The sequence below is a fragment of the Myotis lucifugus genome, unplaced genomic scaffold, assembly GCF_000147115.1.
Source record: "Myotis lucifugus unplaced genomic scaffold, Myoluc2.0 scaffold_79, whole genome shotgun sequence".
Lineage (NCBI taxonomy): Eukaryota > Metazoa > Chordata > Mammalia > Chiroptera > Vespertilionidae > Myotis > Myotis lucifugus.
The window spans coordinates 228,479-250,794 of record NW_005871127.1 but is presented as its reverse complement, the minus strand read 5'-3'; the positions used below and the strand labels follow the sequence as shown (position 1 = coordinate 250,794).

The 22,316-nt window shown below is 39.9% G+C and overlaps 1 protein-coding gene across 1 annotated transcript in view; it reads right to left on the bottom strand.

The window, feature by feature from the left end:
* FREM1 (FRAS1 related extracellular matrix 1) overlaps positions 1-22,316 on the bottom strand; it is a 118,346-nt gene that overhangs the window by 87,565 nt on the left and 8,465 nt on the right. Inside the window, 9 exon segments of the mRNA XM_023755557.1 lie at positions 2-56; positions 59-164; positions 1,470-1,560; positions 2,225-2,421; positions 8,981-9,123; positions 9,717-10,061; positions 12,186-12,317; positions 14,243-14,351; positions 16,684-17,007. Coding sequence (XP_023611325.1) covers positions 2-56; positions 59-164; positions 1,470-1,560; positions 2,225-2,421; positions 8,981-9,123; positions 9,717-10,061; positions 12,186-12,317; positions 14,243-14,351; positions 16,684-17,007 — 1,502 coding nt within the window.

The following is a 22,316-nucleotide window of genomic DNA, read 5'->3' as shown; positions in this document are numbered from 1 at the left end:
AGGAACTTGGTTGTCCACTGGAAGAAGCGTGATGTTAAAGCAGATCCCATGCAAAGCCCGCCGTGCTGGTTACTGATGGAAAATGTGAACTGGACGTGTCTTAGACGGGGGCCTATGTCACTCATGGGTGGCATGTAGGCCACTTTCATGTAGTTCACAGCATCCTACAAAGTAAACCGAGATGGACACATGGATGCCAATTTGCAAGGATTAGAGACTTTTAGAGACTTAGGTCTCAGAGAACCATCCTGATAAGGACATGGGCTATGGTAAATGCCACCATCATCAATTTGAGCATTCCAAAAAAGTCCACTTTATAAACCACATTTTCTAAAAATCAGGAGGGAAAAGGACAAAGAAACTAAGTAAATGTATCAAGCGCTTGAAGCCAACCAACTCTGTAAAAGACAGGACACTTGAATTTTAACAGCTTCGCCAGAGGTAGAGCTCTACCAGTTCAAGTAGCTGCATGATATTGCTCAAGCAGCTGAAACTTGCAAGGTCTCTTTTTCCTTATCTGTAAAATAAGTGAAATGATAAAATAACAGTACTTACGAGATAGGGTTGACATACTCATTTACAGCATCTAACTACAGGGAGATTAGGCATAATTGGACCCAAACTACAGCTATAGCTGCTGTCTGCACACTTATCACCCTTGGAGGTCTTCAGAGAAGAGTCCACAGGAGTAGGGAGAAGACTGATAAAAAATTTGGATCAACAGATGTTCTGGTTGAATTGTGTCCCTCAAAAGGTATGTTGAAAACCTAATCCCTGGAACCTCAGAGTGTGGCTTTATTAGGGAGTAGGTTATTGCAGATGTAATTAGTTAAGGTGAGGTCATAGTGGAGTATGGTATGCCTTTGATATAACATAACTGATAAACTTACAAGAAGAGAGAGACAAATAAGAAGAAGAGAGCCATGGGATGACAGGCAGAGGTTGGAGCAATATATCTACAAGCCAAGTAATGTCAAAGACAGCCCGCAAACCACCAGAAGCAAGGAAGGAAATGAAGGATTCCCTTATGGGGTTTCAGAGAGGATGGCCCTGCCATCACCCTGATTTCAGGCTTCCAGCCTCAGACTGTGAAACAATAACTCACAGTTGTTTTAAGCCATCCTGTTTATGTTACTTTGATACGGCAGCACTAGTACACTAATCTGGCAGGATATTAAATAAACTGAATTTAGTGGAATAAAAACATATGTGTCTGGTCCCTGCTGGCAAAACAATGCAAAAGTCTGCACTGAGTTACAAGATTGTGAAATCATATCCAGCTTGATCAAGCATTGTCAAATAGATGTTGCATGCTTAATGTAAATGCACAAGGAGAAAGAATGAAGACATCGAGCACTGGTAAGAGACATCAAAGGCCATCATTCTCATGGGCAATACTAGGAGCACATGACTTCTCCAAGGATACTTCCTTCCATCACGTTTTTCAACATTGTAGCACAGCATCCCACCTGAGTGAAGGACTTCAAGCCCTGGGCTGCAGGATTCTTGGTCAGCTTTGGTATGCTATCCACCATGAATAATTTCCCAGCGTCCAAGTGTCTAAAGAGAAATATTAAATACATCAGCTAATTTTTCAAGTAATGAGAATTAAATCAAATAGCCTACAACCAAGTTTTTTAAAACTAAAAGAGCTCATTGTGGGAAGAAATAAAATATGTCATCTTTATATTCTCTTTATGTTAGGGATTCTAGTCTTACGCTTAATCTCATCAATGCTATTTTCATCACTGCTGCAAAAAAGTATGTACGCTATTTTCTGCTTTGACATCAAGAAAGAGAATCATTATTCTCATCCTAAAAATGTTCCCTTGCTATCATGTACATGACACCAGCTAAGGTATATTCATGTCACTTCCTTGGATTGGGATCATAGAATATGACCATTTTGTGGCCTGCAATACCTAAAAATAATGCTATAGAGACTCATTACATTTTACTAAAAAGAAAAACATAGCATTCTCTTTAGAAAAGGGGATTAGAGACTGTTTTTAGGCCACCTAAGTTAAAGACACAACAAGATACAGGTCACTTACCCCTTAATACAGCTTTGGAAGGAGGTATAAGTTTGAGATTAGAGTAAATGCTGAATTGAATGTATGTTCGTGTTGGACAAGAAAGCAATTGAACCACAGCACCATATATTGACCCTTTGGACTCTCCAGTCCTAGAACACAACCCTCCACTAATGACCTTTCATAGATACCTGTGACTGAAAGAAAAAAACGGAGGAGTTGTTACTGTATAGAGCAGCTCCCTGTCATACGATTCCGTATCTATGAAATGCAGATGTTTCTTAGTTAGGTAGGCCACCTCCGTTTCCTTGACAACCAGATGCCGAGAAACTCCAGGAGCCTCTTTTGGAAGCTGGTCATCCACTGGAGTGATATGAATTGTCACCACCTGAAAAGAAATGATCTGTACCGTTACTTTGAGGTACCAATAAGACACCAAAGGCAACACCCCACAATCACCTAGTCATGGTGATTTTTGAAAACTTACAATTATAATATACTTTCACTGAAATGATTTGGGAGGTAGTAAGAATGTGAACCAAAAATGGAACATTCTCCACCCATTTGATATTACATTTTAAGGATGTAATTATCACAATTATAGGTAATCGTTCATGAGTGCTATATAGAATGGGTATTTCTGCATCTCCCTTCCAACAACCACCTGTGCATTTTTTAACCTCCCTCTACTCAGATTCTAGAAACTGTGATATAAAATTTGGCTCCTCATTCTCTCTCCACATATGTATAAAACACCTCCCAGAGTCACTACTTATAAAATTTCTAAATACCGTAGTGACCACACTCCACTCCCACACCAGCTGTCATTCCTACTGTTACTGGTCTAGCTCTAGCTCTCATAATGTATTCCTTACATTATTGCAACAGCTTTCTGCTGGCCCTAACTTCAGTAGCTAATCTAGACTTACATACCTCTAGTGCTATCTTTTAAAAAATACAAATCTAATTAGGTTATTCCCTTCCTCAAAGTCTTTACAACCACCCAGGAGGGACAGACTTATTCAAACTCCTTAGCATGGCATCTAAGAGCCTCTACAGTTTGGTTTTGATTTTGTAGTGATTTTTTGCCAATATTATGGTGATTTTTTAAAAATTTTTTTAATTGTTTTATTGTGAAAAGGATATATAACCCCCCACAGTTTGCACACCCTATTTTTCCACTTTATCTGCTACTCCTTTCAACATTAAGCCAGAATTCCAGCTGCACACAAAGGTCTGGGTCCTAGACTTTAAGCTTTGGGTCATGCTGTTTCTTCAACCTGGAATTCTTTTCTCCTGCTTTCTCCAGCAGCCTGGGTTTTTCATATCCTTAATGGCTCTTCTTGAAACTTTCCCCAATTTCTCAGTTGGAATTGTTCCTAAATTTGTTTGTCCCTTGAGAAACATTATTATTTTATGTCTTATATTATTAGTTAGTAGTTCACACGTCAGTGTCTCCTAGACTGAAAGTTCTGTAAGAGGGGGATCATAGAGTAGTACAAACCACATGGAATTTGGCAGTGAACAGACCATTAAAGGCCTAAGTATGCCACTTAGTAGCTATTGATCTTGAACAAGTCACTAAACTTTTTAAAATGTCGATTTTCTTATATGTAAGTTAAGTATAATGACAACAGCCTCACAGAGTTGTTATGAGGATCAAAGACCACTATGTATATAAAAATGTCTCACACATAGTAGGTGCTCAATAAATATTCTGTTCATCTCTGTACTCTACATCTAGCACAGTATTTTGTAGGTAGAAAGGACTTCATCAGTGTTTGCTAACTGAATAAGTCAATATGTCCTGTTTGTGATTTTAAGAATTCTTAAAGCGCACTCACAGGTCTGGATCCTACTGGAGGGCGTGGAGGGTTTGCTGAACAGCTGTTTTTATTTTTTTAAATATATTTTTATTGATTTCAGAGAGAAAGGGAGAGAGAGAAAGATAGAAACATCAATGATGAGAGAGAATCACTGATTGGCTGCCCCTTGCATGACCCACACCAGGGACTGAGCCTGCAACCCGGGCATATGTCGACCTTCAACCACTGAGCCATGCTAGCTGGGCAGCCGAACAGCTTTTATCATCACATTTTCTTACAATAATTCACGACTGGTTGTGAGAAAGCAATTACTTATTCTGTCTTGCAATGGTACATTTGCTTGGTGTCATGGGTATTCTTATTCTGGTTTTTATTTCTTTTAATGAATTTAATATTTTAATTTAATAACTTTATTTTAATAAATTTAATATTGTCATTGAAGCACAGATCTGCAATGCCAATTTTTTAAAATATCTTTTTTATTGATTTTAGAAAGAGAGGAAAGGAGAGGGATAGAGAGAAACATCGAATGACTGTCTTCTGCATGCCCCCTACTGGGGATCAAACTGGTGACCTCTTGGTTCATGGGTGGATGCTCAACCACTGAGCAACACCAGCCGGCAGCAATGCCAATTTTGTCTACAATAATAGTATTCACAACACCCAATTTGAAAATAAAGTGACTTCCTTTTTAAATTGACATACAAAGCCAAAAAAACAAAACTACAATATAGAAAATACCGGAACATTAGCTGTGCAAGCTGTGCCCCCTGAGGCCAATCAGTGAGCCCCTTTGGGGTCAGTTTTTCTCTCTGCACATTGGGAATGATAATAATGGCTATTGTAGTGAAGTGTTGTCAGGATCAAATGAGATAGCTAGTAACACTGTGAGTACTTGGTAGTAGATGTTCAATAAGTTAATTCCTCGTCTCCAGTCTTCATTGCTCTTACAAAAGCCTACAGCATATGTGCTCCTCCATTATGAAGCATTTCAATAATTAAAAACTAAAGGCAGTTATCAAAATAAATAAACACGATGACAGTCATTTCTCCAGTCTCCTGGAGTCTGTGTCACATTTTTTTCCCCAATTATAGTTTTCTGCTAATCTACAAAGTTCAGAAATTCTCTGTGGGGTTTCCCAGCCACAGTGTGGATCAGTGAGGCTGCACTTAATTGAAAAACTGGATTTAATAAGGAAACAATAGTTATTGTGCCTTAAAGAGACCATTTTCCATGCTAATTTAGTCTCCAATGTGTTCTTTGTGTAAAAAGAATGTACAAGGCATGCCTTTTTATACTCCTATAGTAATTCTTGGTGGGCACATTTTTCAACATGCTTTATGATCGCCTAGGTTGATGTGTCCTTACATATTGATGCATGTTTAAACAATTACTGTGTGTGTGTCTGTGGATGAGAAAAATCCTATTTTAACAAACTCCATAGAGAAATGAACCATTTGCATTTTACTGAAATTTGGTTGTAACAAAGACGTTACTAAATAGCCATTCCCTTAATGGTGGGAAAGTAATGCCCAGCCCAATCGCAGGGCTCTCCCTTGCTGGGGTCCCCTGCATGCCTCCAGTCTACTTATGGTCACAAGCACCCAAAAACAGGCTTATAGGGAATCCGAATACAAAGTGACAAATCAGTACACAGAGTGACAAAGCCTAACCTTGACCCTCAATGTTCATAATATGGTATTTTGTGGGCTGATATCTCTTCCTTGTTGACATGGATTCTTGATCCTTTCTTTGCCCTGACCTTTGATTCCTGCCTGATTCTTTATCTTACAGCTTCCTTTGAGTTTATCCTGTGCTACTTCTTGCTCTCAGGAACTACTTCCAATGCATTTTGCCCACCCCACTATCAGGTTTGACTTCTTCTAAATCAGTGGTTCTCAACCTTCCTAATGCCGCAACCCTTTAATACAGTTCCGCATGTTGTGGTGACCTCCAATTTCATTGTTACAAATGGAACATAATTAAAGCATAGTGATTAATCACAAAAACAATATGTAATTATATATGTGTTTTCCGATGGTCTTAGGCGACCCCTGTGAAAGGGTCGTTCGACCCCCCCAAAGGGGTCACGACCCACAGGTTGAGAACCACTGTTCTAAATGCTCACACCCTGGGTGCCTGTTCTCTCGTCTGGCTTTAGTTCATTGCTCCCTTCCACTTCACCCACAGGCCTTTGGGGCATCTGCTTTCATTTCTTAGTCATCTTTCTGCTTCTCCTTTCTATCCTTATTTTGCATTTTCCATCTTACTTCCAACGTTACTCTCTCCTGGTTTAAGATCTCCTGAGGCTTAAAACCTATAAAGCTCTCTACGGAGAAGGATAAAGAAGGGAATATTTTTAAAAAGCAAATTGAGAGCATGAGGCTTTATTTGATGACAGCCATGACAACCAATATAGAAAGAGGGAGGGGTTTCTTGCTGATATGTGAGCACCTTGTTGATGTACAGGTAGATCTCTCAGCAGGAGTATCCAGTTAGGAAGCATGAAAGGAGGTAAGGAGCATCCCTGCTTGTGCAACTTCCTTCCTGCTTTTATTAACTTGTTTCTCACCTGAGGAAATGCTCGGTTTCTGCCTTTATAAAAGGAAGTGTTTTCACATGTGGCCTAAACAATCATCTGAGTTTAACTTAACCTTCAGTGACCATGGGACCTACAGATCACAAAAGCTCCTATTAAGTAACCATCTTATCTGGACCTTTAGTTGAACAGCTGAAAGTTACAATTTTTAAAAATACTTTAAATACAATTTTATATGTAGGGCATGACTAGATACTTGTCCAAATTGGAGATGCAGTCATCAAATAGACTAGATCATCATTAAAGTCCCTTAAAATTTGGACTTTTCAATGAAGGTATCAGGGTTTTACAACACAAAAATTCTCACCAGCACACACACATAAAATACTTGTTCTGTCGTTGTGCACACACTAATTCCTGGAAACTCTGGCGAATTAAACTTTCCACTTACTATCTCTTCATCTCACTACTTCACCAGTCCTTACAAAATATTTCAGTTTTTTTTATTTTTTCCTACTTTCAATAAAAGTTGAAAGAACCAGAACAGTTTTTGAGGTTCTATCTGAGTCACATACCAAGGCCTGAAGACACAGATGAATAATTTAGGATTCCTGTCATCAATGAGCTCATAGTTGATCCAATAAAACAAATAATGGCCTCACATTATAGTGATTTGATATTGGATCAGCTACATAAAAGGACCAGCTGACCCATCGTGGGGGAACTGTGGGGTGAGGGCACCAGAGAAGGCTTCCTGGAACAGGCGATGTTATCGCTGAGAGAAGGTCCATGTCTGGAGAGGAAGTGAGCTGGCACTGCCACAAATCAAGAGGGAGAATTGGGGAATGGGTACTAGATAAATTATATTGAATACAAAGTTACTATATCAGTGGATTTTAACTGTCCTCAGTTATAAGGATATTGCTGATCTATTCTTCAAGAGACCCTGCGAGAGATTCTGAAGTTAATCTAGTCCCAAAAAGATGAAGGTTGGAATTAAAACAATGGCAATGGGTGGGGAAGTATAGACAGATGAGAGAAATTTATCTGATAGATTTAGTTAGATTTGCTGACTAATTAGTTATTCAGATATTAGAGAGAGAGAGAAGGGGTTAGGGATGACTTCAGGGGATTCTAGTTACAGTGGTTTTGTGCAAGTTTGGGGGAAAATATACTAAATGTCTGTGGACATGGTGTTTTTAAAATCCTGGTGAGATAGACATGTAGAGATGACAAGTAGAGAGGTGATTACACAAGGCTGAGCTGGAGAATATTTAGGAGCCAAACAAAATATGGTACATGAATATAGAGTAATTTATAGGTTCTCTCTCTCTTCCTCTATCCTTCAACATCTATATATATATATAAAATCCTAATATGCTAAGTGTCTGACTGGTCAACCTACGGTCGACCGCTCGACCAGTCGCTATGACATGCACTGACCACCAGGGGGCAGACGCTCTGACCAGTAGGTTAGCTTGCTGCTGGGGTCCAGCTGACTGGGACTAGGTGAGACAGGCTGGACATGCCCTGGAGCCCTTCCACGGTCCCTCCCCAACGGCCGGCCAACCTCTTGTGGTTCCTCCTGGCCAGCCCCCATTGGCCCCAATCGGGACTGGGCAAGATGGCCCCAATTGGCCCCAATCACCGGTCAGGCCGAGGGACCCCACCCATGCACAAATTTGTGCAACAGGCCTCTAGTAGATTAATAAGATGAAAGCAGAGAAAAATGTGATTATGACTCCTTCTTTAGAAACCCATCCATCCATCCAAAGAAATAATCTCATAACTGGACCTACAGTATTATGTCTGACTTATTTTCCAAGATTTAGAAATAATTTTATCTGAATAAAGTTTTTATTACTCTGGTCCTCATTATAAAGGGATCTAACATTTACACTTGAACTTAAATATGATAGAAATAAAAATATAATTTATAAAATATATAAGAAAAGAAAAGAAAAAAGCAGTCCCTAACTTTCTATTTTTATAATTATTTCTCCATTCTGTGAATTTAAATGATATCCTTGAGTGGTAGTAAAACTCTTAGTTCTCCAAAAGCAACAATAGATAATAGCTAATTTATCTATTGAGTGCTTACCATGTGCCAGAAAGTTCGCAGTAGTTTATATATATTACTTACTCTCACAATCATTCTATAAGGAAGTTGTATTAGTCCCTGTTTTACAGATAGGGAAACTGAACTACAGATCAATCAGATAATTGTGTCAAATGCAGGAGAGAAACATAGGCAGCCAAACTCCACAGCTTATATTTATAGCCGAACTCCACTACTACATATAAAATGTCAGTGTTTTCTTGAGTGATATGAGCACAGCAAATTTTGTGAGGTGTCCTGTATAAAGGTGCTGGAAATATCACACATAAAAATTTGCAGAACTCATTCGAAAAGTAAATGGTAGAGAAGTGGTGTTACAAAGAAATTGACTTACTTTTGCTTACTCCATTGCTTCTCAGTCTTTGAATCTTGAAACCTATTTTCATGTAGTCCCTAATAACATCTCCCCAGAACTGATATCTGCGGACAAGTCTTGGAGAAGTGTTCAGAATGGCCTCTTACCTGTGGCATTGAGAGATTTGGAGGTTCATGGCTGTCGCAAAGGACAAATTCAAAAGAATCTTCAAAGATTTCTCCACCAAAGTGACGATAGTAAATGATGCCATTAAACAGGTCCCTCTGAAGGAAGCCAGGGACAGGATAGCCTATTGGGTCCACAAAACACCAAATATTTTTGTAACCAACTGCAAGTGTTTGGGTATAAAGATATCGGACTTACCTCAAGTCTTCTCAGCATATCATGTTGTATGTACCTAAGGAATCTTCATATAAGCTTATACATAACAAAGCAGGAAAATTAAAGTTGTTACATCTGTCTTAAAATATGTGGATGAATTAGCATTAGAAAAGTCTTTTTAAGAAACATTGTCTTAAGAAACACCACTTGATCCCTATTTTGATGCTCCTGACTAGTTTAAGAACTAGTTATGAAATTATTCTAACAAAATATAAGGAAATGTTATTCATGAAATTACTTTATCAAAAATCTACAATAAGCCAAACATCTCTCTTCAAACTTATTTGTTCTATCACTGTGCTCGGCTGACTTAATTTTTCCAAGTGAAATGATTACTTTCAGGCCCAGCTCTGGAACTTTCTGGATGCCCACCCTTGAATGAATCAACTTCAAGTCTCTAAGTCTCAAGCTTCCCATCTATAAAATGGGAATAATAATAGTATCTCACCTCATAAACTGATGCCCACCTTCGCACAAATATCTTAACGGCCCAGAACTTACCTATCAGTCCTGGCCCTGGCTTCTTCATGATCTCTCCAGCCTGAGGAGGTCTTGTGACATTAAAGAAGATGTAGTCATCGCTGGAGTCCATGTCTGAAGCTCTCAGCATGGAACCCTGGATCAGTATGGTCTGGCCCTCTTCCAGTTCAATAATAACGTTATTGATGAGGAACGGCGGACTGTCATCTTTGGGCAGGATGTTGATGGGAAACTTATAGCGGATGCTGTGATGACCATCAAATATCCTGAAGACCACAAAGTCTTTGGTGGAGTCACTGTCATCGTGATGATAGCGAACAACTCCAGCCTGCAGGTCAGCCACGGTGAAGAGAAAGCCTTTCCCCCCTGAAGGAGAGAGCAGAGATGGCACTGACTGAGGGAGGGGCGCAAAGGCAGCCCTTACAGGGAAAGCTGCAGTAGGCAAAAGGGCACCGAGGAAAGGGGAGCAGCTGATACTTTCCTCTTTGGGAGAAACCACCTCCACAAATCAGGTTTTGAACACTGGTTGTAACAATCACTAGCTGTGTAGATTGGGCAAGGTATTTCATTTATTTGAGACTCATCTATAAAGCAGAAATAATACCTACCTCATAGTCCCTAGTATGGATGGGAGAACTTAAACAAAAGTAAGCCGACAATAAATGTTAATTATTGTTTCACTCATTGTTATCAACCTACACGGCAGAACTTCTTACTGGTGTGATCTCAAACCTCAGCATCAGCACCATCTGTTAGAAATGCACGTTTTCAGGCCCTACCCTAGACCTACTGAAATAGAAATTTTGGAGGTGGGCCCAGCATTATGTGCTTTATTAAACCCTCCAAGAGTCGAATGCATGCCAAAACTTGAGAATCATTGGCTTATTGAACAAGAGCTAAAGCTCTGGTATCAAATGGCCAAAGTTCAAATCCCAGTTCTGCCACTTACTAGATACATGACCTTAGACAAGTTGACTTCTCTAAGTCTCAGTTCCCCATATGTAAAGTAGGAATAGTAATAGTACCTCACTTCATAAAGCGGCATGAGATAAAGCATGTAGAATATTTTGCACCATATCTGGCACAAAGTAAATACTTAATAAATATTAGTATTACTTCCTATATCCTCTGAGCCCAGAACATCATTGTCTAATGGGCTACTGCTCTCTCTATACTTCATTTCACAGTATTAATAAACATTGCTTCACTTTGTATAAACATTTATCATTCTTGATGGCAGGAGCCTCATTACTCTCCCCACACCATGTGTTTGTGTTAAAAACCTCACTGGAATCATGATTAAACACTAGCATAATGGATGCTACAACCTACTTACCCAATAGCCACTTAATGCTTCTTGCTCAGAACCAGGACCCCAGTTCTATTTGGAACGGCATGGGGCTATTTTTAAAAAATCATGTCCCCAGACTCTACTGCATGTTGGGATAGCATGTGAGTTGGTAGGAGATATAAGTGAAAGTCGTTGTCCTGGGACAAGTGGTTAAAGAAAGCAAGCTAAGATGGCATAACTTCTTCCTTCCTTCCTTCCTTCCTTCCTTCCTTCCTTCCTTCCTTCCTTCCTTCCTTCCTTCCTTCCTTCTTTCCTTCCTTCCTTCCTTCCTTCCTTCCTTCCTTCCTTCCTTCCTTCCTTCCTTCCTTCCTTCCTCAAATGCAGACCCAAAGCTAGAAGTGTAGGTGCCATCTTGTGAGCACCGACCTAGCAGAAAAGAGCATCTGGCATCATGGATATGGAATGCCACATCTGGACAACTTGTCACATGAGGGAAATATGAATTTTTAAGCCACTATAATTGAGTTTCCCTACATGCAGCTGAACATCCACCCTAACTGGCAGGCTCAGGCATAAGCTGACCTGGCACAGTCCTGGGATTAGACAGGAGAATTTATCATTTTATTTTTGATTTCAGAATTCCCTTATCATAAATGATGATAAATAAGAGCTCTCTTTCTGCTTTATAATTAGGCAAACTAAGAGGATAATTGAATTAAATCCCCTGAGCTCATTACCAGGAATGGACTCTATCATCATAAAGTATGGCTATTATTTTTATTAGGCTCATTAACCTTAACTACCATCCTTATAATTATAAATTCATTTCTTTTAAACTATGATAACTGCTCCTAATATCATAATAACATAATGATTAAAAGTATTTTTAAAAGCATGTTTTTCAATACATTTCTATGAGACAGAAATGAGAGGAAAATATTTTGTCTTCCTACTGAGATGAGATAATCAATTAAGGAGTGTATTTAGAAGGAGCCCAATGAGGCATCTGAACTTTAAATAATGAGCTGCGCCTAAGGCAACCTAACACAAATGTTTCAAGATCTCTAGATTTGGGGGATATGACAATTCAGTTAGAAATGGGGCCCAAGAGATGCTGTGTATATCCTGTTAAACACGATTTGCTTTTGGAGGAGTTTCTTCTCCAGCTCCTTGCTCGGTTACCAAGGTGGATCCTTCACCTCTTACTGTGAGCCGCCCATGCTGCAGGCCGTCCACGGTGACCAGCTGTACAGCACGAATGTCGTCATTGTCGACAACCTGAAACTGTTCCCAGGTGATGGCCCGGGACTGCCCTTCCAGGAGATTCAGACCTGCAAGACCAAACAAACATGTTCTATGACATGCCAACACGTGAACGTTAAGACAAAATGAATGCATTTTAACTCACAAAACGAGCTGAAATTGTATTCTCAAAGCTTTTTAAGAAACTGGAAGTTAGCTTTTATTTCTAGTACTATTTTCACTTTCAGTGCTATCACCTCCAATCTGGCAATTGGCTCCTCAGGACATATCCTTCAGAGACATGACAGTGCCAGACAGTAAACACCAAGGAAAGAACAGTTGCTGTGCTCACAGTGGCCTCTAACGCAAAATGTCCACAAGGACTTTTCCAAAGGTCACATCCAGATATTTTGTGGGCACAAGTGGCAGAAGTACTTTTACAAATAAACCTGAGCCTTGAGCAACAGGGGTTTGAGCTGCACAAGTCCATTTATACAGATTTTTTCAATAAATACTGTAAATGTGTTTTATCCTCCTCATGATTTTCCCTTTTCCCCTTTCTCCTGTTTTCAGTGTAGGATTAGTGCATGCAACCTGCCTCAGTAGCTGTTGCTAGGGAACCTGAGCTAAGACATACAGCATATTTAAGGGAAGGAAGGGAAGGAGGGAGCGACAGAGGGAGGGAGGGAGGGAGGGAGGGAGGGAGGGAGGGAGGGAGGGAGGGTACATATAAGGAATCTCTGTGACTGGTAATAACAATTTTGAAGCCAAGAGTGTAGAGTATGGCTCAAGACAAGACATCACAAGGAACACAGCAAAAGAGCAAGCAAGAAGACTAGAAGTATATATAGCAAAACATTAACAGTGGCGATGTCTGCACGGGGAAGTAATAACTGATTTTGAAGTAATAAATTATTTTATTCATTTATTACTATATCATTCATTTTTTCTTGGCCATTCATTACTATTCATTTTTTTTATTATTTATTGTAATTCCCAAGTTTTTAATAATGAACACATAAGTTCATAAGTAAATTTTATTTTATTTTAAAAACAGAGTCTAATGTCCAGAGTAGCCAAAACCAGATTTGGAGCTCTCTTAACAAGCCTGATCACACATAAATATACAGACTATTAAGTCTCTATGCTCATGTAATAATCTACTTAATATGTGATTATAACTAAACTACAGGACACCAATTCCTTCTTTTCTTTTCATTATCCCTCTAACAGAGGTAGATGAGACACAGAGTCAAAATTATAAATGAAGATTGCTCAACTCATGTGTGCATGCATATACTACCCACATGCAAGCGTGCGCGCGCGCACACACACACACACACACACACACACACACACACACACACACACACAGATTTATTTAAGCTGCCACCAGAGGATTTAAATCAGACACAGATATGATCCCCTTAACAAAACTTAGCATCACTGCTTATAAGTATGTTTTGAATACTATTGATGGGATTAATGGGAAAGAATAAAATCTTCATTTACATTCTACATTTACATTTGACCTAAATCTATACATTGCACTGTAAGTTCAATTAGAAATGAGAGGCAGAGTAAAGCCTTCGTTTAAAACAAATTAAGCCATTTACGCTCTTCTTTATGTATTGTGGTTTCCAAGCAACCCAACTTAACAATAAGACAGATGTATGCCTCCCTTCTATCCCTCTGAGTTGGAGACATTTTCTCTCTCAGCCCAACTGGAGCTCAATATCACAGTCACTTCGTGCCTCTGTCAGGTGAAAGCTGTCCTGGCTTATCTCCTGCGGAGGAAAGAACTAGTCTCCAGGACTCAGGAATCCTGGATTCAAGCTTCTCACCCTTCCAGTAGGAAAAACAAAATGAAACCAACTATCTGATGCCCGAACTGGACTGAGTTTCAGTTGCCTCGTGTGTGAAATGGGAATAAAACTGCCTTTCTTTCCTGGCCCATATACATTCTTTCTTCCCTTCAGGGCTGGGTTGCTTGACATCCTGCACTGAGCTGCACCTGTGTTCCAGGACACGCGTGGGGCGTTTGTGTCTGACGTTCTGACGGAGATGTGGATGGTAATTGGCGTGCTCCTTTCAAAGAAGAAGTCGTATACCTCCAACTCCACCTGTAAGCAAACAGTTCCATATGAGCCACACATGGAGATTTTCGAGCATAAAATACCTTCACACCACAGACGGAGGCTGCTGCTGCCTGATCTCCTTCATGACAGCCTAATCTCACCTTTTCAGGCTCTAGATCTTGCTGCTTAGTTTATAATCTTTAAATTTTCTTTTCAATAAAAGAATTCTCAACCTGAAATAAGCAAACATGCTGAAAAAGTGTCCCTGACTTTGCTCAGCATCAGACCAATGGAGCCTCTCTCAAAGGTATAGGGTCTAGAGCAGTTCTCAACTAGGGGTGATGTTGTGCCCCCGGGGGACATTTGGGAATGTCTGGAGACATTTCTGGTCTCACACTTGGGTGTGTGTGTGGAGGGGTGCTCCTGGCATCTAGTGGAGAGAGGGATGAGGTGTGCCGCTAACATCCTTCCATGCACAGGACGGCCTCCATGACAAAGAATTACCTAGTCCAAATGTCACTGCCGCTGCTGTTGAGACCCGGATCTAGCGGCATCTATACCACTAGCCATACTGTTAAATATCCAGATTTAACTTGCTCCTGTGAAATCCATAACTACTAAGTGGGGCTATATAAGTTGTGAGCCTTATTAGGTGATATGTATGTGTCTCAGCAGGTGTTGACAGAGAAGGATGAGGTATGAGGCAGGAATGGAAGACACACTACCTACTTTGGAAGGACGTGTGGTCCATCTGAAAGGATGAGAGCAATGATCAGACAGCAGCATGTCAGCCACTACAGCATAACAGAAGAAACAGCTTCAAGGGAACGGGCTGAAAATGAAACTATACTGAGGAGGGAGAAGTACTTTTGCAGATGTAATGTAAATATTAGGTTGAACCACATGAAATTGTATGTTATGTGCTCACTAAGAAACTCTTCTCAAATATATGTGATACCCAATAAAATGAGTTTGAACTTCCCAAAGAGGCGAATGTGACTGGAAGGTAGACTGACCTTCACCCAGAGAGGGTCAGCTGGCTCAGGGGCTCTGACCAAAGCTCCGCCCTCAGTAGTCCCACCCCAGGTGGCTGAGTGAGCGAAGTTCTGCAGAGATGCAGGGCTTCCCGCCCACAATATTGGAACAGGGCGTAGTCCCCACTGAGATAAGTGAGCTACCTTCTAACAAAAATATCACAGATTTGAACGAAGGCTGCATTGAGATTCTATGACACAATGCCAGAAAACGCACACAGGAAGCAGCAGAGGAGCAGTGCTTTATTTATGAGCTGCAGGTAAACCCGGTGGCTAATGAGAAATTACTTCATAATATGGAAGGAATGAGAGGCAAGGACAGGAAAGAAACAAAAGCTGCCACTTACTTTTATGATATGAAAGAAATCAAAGCAAAGGGTAAAACGCAGCCCTTACAGTCTGAAGTCTTTTGTCTGCCCTTAGGACTAAATGCTGCAAATGCCAAAATTAGATGGAGGACAATGTGGTAACCCCAGGGACACCCATTTTCCTTAATAAACCTGAACTCAAGTCTGTATCAATCTGCTCATTTAAATTTCAGCTTGCTGGTGGGTTTTTAAGTATGGGGAGGGTTATTATGTGCAAGCCTGTAACCAGCTGTTCTCTACTCCCTTTGAATACAAAGCAAGAGGAAAGAGGCTGAAGTGGGAGCAGGAAAGATTTAGATTAAATGGAAAGAAGACTTTCCTGATGGAAAGTGTTGGGTAGTGAAATTAGTCATCATATGAGACTATGGAATCGCCTACTCCAAGTCAGTGTTATTAATCAAAATTAAGGTCCCCAGTAAAACACTTGTGCAAACAAAAAAGAATTTAAAATTAATAAAAAAATTATTTAAAAAAATTATAAACAAAACTCATCTCTAACTTCAATGGTCTATGAGTAACACAGGAAGGCTGTTGAGGGCAGCAGAGTTCCTGGGCCAAATGTGGCCCTTAGAACTATTTCGTAGCTGGCACAATATATTTAAAATGTTTAAATGTGTTTTCTATCTTTAAAAACTGGAACATTTTTACAAAGAAATTATAGACGCCCAACTTTTCTTGACAAACAAGAGCTAGAGCAACTCTAGGCACCTCTGGATCAGCTGGAGCTTAGCTGCAGCTGCTTCAAAAGGCACCAGCTCACTCCTCAGTCCCCCACAGTGTCCCTCCAGGAGGGTTTGCTTATCTGCATCACTAGCCTGGCTCCTCTGGCCATTCTAGTTTGCACCCAGATGGACAGTGATTGCTTCTCTTCTGGGGCAATGAATATACAAACTCACCTGAAAGCTAAGGGAAGGGGCTTTGTAAGTAAGTCTGACCACCAAATAGGCTAGAAGTGTCGTCTCCCTTCCTTCTTACCTCGTAATGTCTCCTTTCCGAATGGCTGCTGTTTGGTGGCTGATAGGCAACCTGCATGTCCCTGAGATCTTTCCAGGTGAATGAGGAGACGGGTCTGGTGTGATCCCACAGGTGAGTCACAAAGCCCCGCAGCGGGGCTTTAGTAATGTTGAACACCAGCAAGGGTTTGGGGGTCTCATCCTCTTCACAGTCCAGAACTGAGGTAGTCAAAGAGGTCAGGATGAACTGGTCCACTTCTAGAACAAACATGGCCATGAACGCCGCCCTCGGAACCTGGTTGGGAATGCCAGCTCTGATGTAGACGGGCAACCACGCACTCTCTGACTTTTGAAGGAGAAAGAAAATATGAAGGGGAGAATGGTGTGAATAAAGCTGGAACACACAGGGTGAGCAGTGTGACATTTAACATACAACCACAACCTGGAGGGTGTATCTGGCCGTGATCTGACACCTGGCTGTACAGTAAATCATCGGGGGAGCTTCTGACACATTCTGATGCCCAAGCTCCCTCTCCCTGTAATTTAATTGTCTGAGGAGGGAACCAGAAAACTGGCATTTTTTTACAATGAACTTTTAGGAAGGGAAAAGAAGGGAGAGATAAAAACATCAATGATGAGAGAATCATTGATCAACTGCCTCCTGCATGCCCCCCACTGGAAATTGAGCCCGCCACCTGTGTATATGCCCTGACCAGGAATTGCACTGTGACCTCCTGCTTCATAGGTGATGCTCAAATACTGAGCCATGCTGGGTGGGTGAAAAACTGTCATTATTAAAGCTGTCTGGTGACTAATATATAGCCAGTGTTGAAAAATGGCACCCACTTTCACATCAGAAAGAACTGGGCTTTTATTCTATCTCCACCACTTATGATCTATCTGCATGACTTTAGACAAGTTATTTAACTCCCAAATCTCACTTCCCCCAGCTGTAAAATGGGAATGCTAGACCCCCAAGTACATGACAGAAAGTGCCCCCTCACTTCCTGTCATGCAGCTTTAAATCAGGCAGGGGCAGAATGAGGGAAAATGAACTGAAAAATGGTTACCAGTTTTCTAGTTTGTTAAATCCCTGGGTCTCCGAGTGAGAAGCAGATAATAGGAATTGCAAGTGACCACTCCGGCTGGCAACACGCCCTCCTCAAATGAGAGAGCTGTGCAGAAGGGGCCCTCAAGCTGGGGGTCTCCAGAGGAACCGTGAATGTGCATCTTGGGACCTGAGGTAGCAGCAAGTGCTACAGGCGGAAGCCTCCTCCTAGCAGGAGATGCTGGTTATCATAGGATGTGATGTTTCCCACTGCTGAGAGCACCAGGCTCGATGATCAGAGTCAAATTGGTTTAATAGTGCTGAACACTGGCTATTGAACAATGAGTGTTATTCTGTAGATAACAGAAAGTTAAAAATGGAATCTGGGGGGAGCTCTGTCTCAATTGAACTTCCAATAAGAAAAATATCAGATTTCAAAGTGAATGTGAGACAGGTACAGTGGGCAGAGTTTAACAAACCCTCTTACCCACTGTAAGAATATGAAAGGGTTGAGAGGTAAGAGGAAGAGAGCTTGTTAGAGAGAGGAGGGCTGTGTTGTGCGGAGTCACTCCCCTGACACCCAAAGCCACACAAAGAGGAAGGGTGGGGAAACCCTACGTCCCTTGTCCCAGGTGTCAGAAGAGCAGTTTCCTTGAGACCAGCCTCACATGTGTCTTTTACAGGTGGGACACACAGAGGGCTGAGCTGGGCTCAGACCTGAGGAAGCTACGTGCCAGAGGCAGGAGAATAATGGTGGCTGTGCTGGGCTCAGCCTTCCGTCCTTGTGTGTGGCCGGAAATAATACAAGAATGCTCCCAGATATAAGCCAAGGAGGACAGAGAGTTGGTCTGGGGTCACCCTGGACCCTGACCATTAGGATGCATCCTTGAAAGGCCAAAGAATCCCCGCAGCAAGAAGCTGGAGGTGGCAATCATATCCTAGGAGCTGTAGGAGGAATTTCACGTGACCACTCAGGCCAGAAATGCATCCTTCTGAGACGAGATCTAGGGGGGAAGAGGCCTCCATTAAGGGGTGTCTCCCAATGAACCATGAAACTGCCCCAGAGACAAAGGAGCAGCTTGAAACATCTGCCAAACTCAAAGAGCATGAAGTCAGCATAGTGGCTGATCAAATAAGACTTCTCTCTCCAACACTCCCACCAAACCACCTGCCCCACAGCCTGGACGTTCAGAAACTAGCCAGCAATGCGCTCTAAAGAAGAGAGCCCTGCAAGAAACAGGGAAGACAATCAGCACCCCTCGTGTGAGGTTTATGAAGACAAAAGAATGTATTCACACGCCATTTAAAAATCTATCTGAAGATTCATCATTTGAAAATTCAAAAATGGAGAAATCACCATATAAAAGGACTGGTGCTGAACAATATGACCAATTAAACCTAGAGTTAAGTCTAAATAAATGTAATTTTAAACATGTTAAGAAAATGAATACAAATGTCAAAAGAGCGTACTTGAAATAGAAGATGTGAGAAATAACACTATGTATGAAACAATAAAATATAACAATCATATGCTAGAATTAAAATTGAAGATTATATAAACAAAGCCTGAGAGGTGGGTAACGGCCAGAAAAAAGGATAACTAGGATCAATCCTTATCATCTATAGGAAGGAGCCACTGAGCTTGTTATTTTTTTAGTTTAAATATTAAAAACATAGGTTAAATAATTTTTTTAAATTTAAATTTTAATCCTGGTAAAACACAAAGTGAGATAAAGGATTTCCAAATAAGTACAGATAAAGCCAGAGAAAATTTAGCCTGTCTTGTAAGGCAGTTTTTTAATAAGCAATGCAAAAAACAAAAGGAAAAAAACACCTTTATATATGTATTATTACAAAAATATAGCTTATATTCCTTTCTTTAAGACAAATATTTTGAAGTTAAATATCCAATTGTGTGTGTCTTGCACAAGAAGCGTTTAAAATAAAATTATATACAAAGGTTAGAAGTAAAAGGATGATCCAAAGTTATCATGTAAGAAAATAAAAAAGCAAAAGTGACCATATCAATTTCAAAGAAAGATAAATCCAAGGCAAGAAGCACTAAAACAAAAAAAAAAAAAAAACAGAGTGGGCAGTTGATATGATAATTTATACAAGACAAGGCTTCTGATAAGCATCATTATATTTAATATTATTCTGGCCAACTCAGTGGAGAAGAGACCAGAAATAACAGGAACAATTACTGAAAAAGGAAAGATAAAATTATCATGATTAGTAAAAGATATAATTATGGTTTGTCCAAAGAATTGAAACGTTCTTAGAATAATTGAATCCAAGAAAAAAAAAACCAGAGAGAAGAAAATTATACCAAAAAAATCGCTTTCCTATTTTTCATCAGTAACCAACTAGAAGATATAATGGAGGGGAGAGAGCCTATTCGCAATAAGTTTACAAAAACAAACTGCCTAGGACTGGCTTTCATAAGTGTGGTCAACTTGCATGAAGAAAACTGCAAACTTTAAAGAGACATATCAAAGAACATTTGCCTAGATGAAGTAAGACACCTCACTTCTGGGTGAGAAGACTAAATACAGTAAATCTTCTACTGTTCCATTTCTTCCCTAAATAACTTGTAGTTTTCATTGGATCCTGATAACAATACATAGGGGCTTATTTTTAAACTAACATAAATGATTAAATTATTTATCTGGAACTAAGAATAGGTGAGAATGAATAAGAAAGTTTTGTAAAGGAGTGATGAGGAAGAACCCGCCTGTAAAATATTAAAGTGTATTATAAACCCATTATATTTAGAATAACACAGAACTGACAAAGCAATAAATAGGCAAATCTAAGAACAAAAGAGATAGCTTTGAAACAGTATCTTTCTATACCTTAAAAGAATCATTGAAAATCAAGGTTAACAGGTTAATTATTCAACAATAGTGCTGAAAATTTTGGCTACTTGGAAAAAACTCTTCCTGTGTTTTGAAATATAATAAAATGTATTGCAAGTGGATTAAAGAGGCAAACATAAACAAGAAAACCTTTAAATTTTTAGAAAAAAATATCGGTAAAATAATTTGATAAGTATAGACTTACACAAGCATAAAAATATAAAATTTTAAATAGAGCATAAATTTAACTCCATAAAACAAAACTAACTTTGGTGTGCATGTCTCCCCGCTGTGTGTGTGTGTGTGTGTGTGTGTGTGTGTGTATCTAAAAATGGTAGAAATATAGGTAGTTTTACTTCTTATTTTGCTTTCAGTGTTGTTTTTTTAAATACTCTTTGCAGTGAGCATATTAACTATTCATAAGAGAATCTGTTGTATGACATGCCAAATTGACTATGGAATAGGTTAATTCTAAATAAACTAAAAAACTGATCTGAAAATATAAATAAAGCTCTAACTCAGTATAGAAAGAAAAAAGAAGAAAAATCAATCAAGTAAAAAAAAAAAATCAATCAAGTAAAAAAAAAGGATCTACTTTTTTTTTTATGGAGCTAAGAAAGCATTAAAAGTAAAGGAGTTTAACATCAAAACAAGCAGAAGACATCCCCTAGTAGTTAGGAGACCTAGAGTTTAGTCTTGGCTCAGTCATAAATGAGCCGTGTATGTTTGGGCAAGGTATGCAATTCCTCTGGCCACTACTATACAATAAGGTGGGCTAAACCAGTTACTTCAAACCTGGCTGATGACCAGGTTTTTTTACTGGGTGGCTTTTTAACTGGCTTTTGTGTGGTGCTTACTATGTGCCAGGCTTTATAAGTATGACATCATTCAATTCTCTCAATTATTCTAAAAAGTGGGTATTCTTACCCCCATTTTAAGATTAAAGAAATAGAGCATAAAGTTCAAAGTCACACAGCTAGACCTTTGAACCCAAACCATCTGTGCCCGGCATCATGATCTTAACTATTAAATGTTAGACTCAAATCTACCTCAAAGTTTTTCCCAAATCTCAATTCTAAAATTTTCTGATCCTATTTTATCATTTCCTTATTATATCATGTCTTATCAATTCCTGAGGGATAATAATGTTCAATGTTTGGATCACAGGAGAAACCCTAGTGAGAAATCATACTGTGAGCAATGACGGTCTTTCACCAATATAATCTTGGACCATTGAATATCAGCAAAAAATCCAAACTGTTTCAGATGGTACACAGTCTCCTCAACTACACAAATAAATAAATCATAGAGTACACGATTCGGTAGAGTAGCATGTTAAATATTTCAGATAAGTTGATTCCACTTTATGTCATCATTTCAATGTGAAGAGAACAAGAGGAGGAAAGGGCAGGAGAGTTTAAAAGAAATTGGAAGATGGGGGAGGCTGTTGGAGGCCTGTCTCGTTGATGATCCAGTCCTCCACCTCAAAAGCCGAAAGAGTGAAAAGGACATAATCTGCTACACGCATAACAGAGGGGCTGAGGTCCCCTCCCTCCCAGTTTCCTGTGGCCTCACAGAGTGGGTATGTGGACCCTGATTTTCTCTAACAGCTGAAAAGTGGTTCTAATAAAGAAGGGGGAAGTGAGGCATCCAAGAGGGGTTACAAAAGGTCAAATGACAAGCTGAAGACATGGGAGGGGGGAGAGGGGAAGAAGGGAAGCATGAAACTGGTCCCAGTCCAGAGATCGA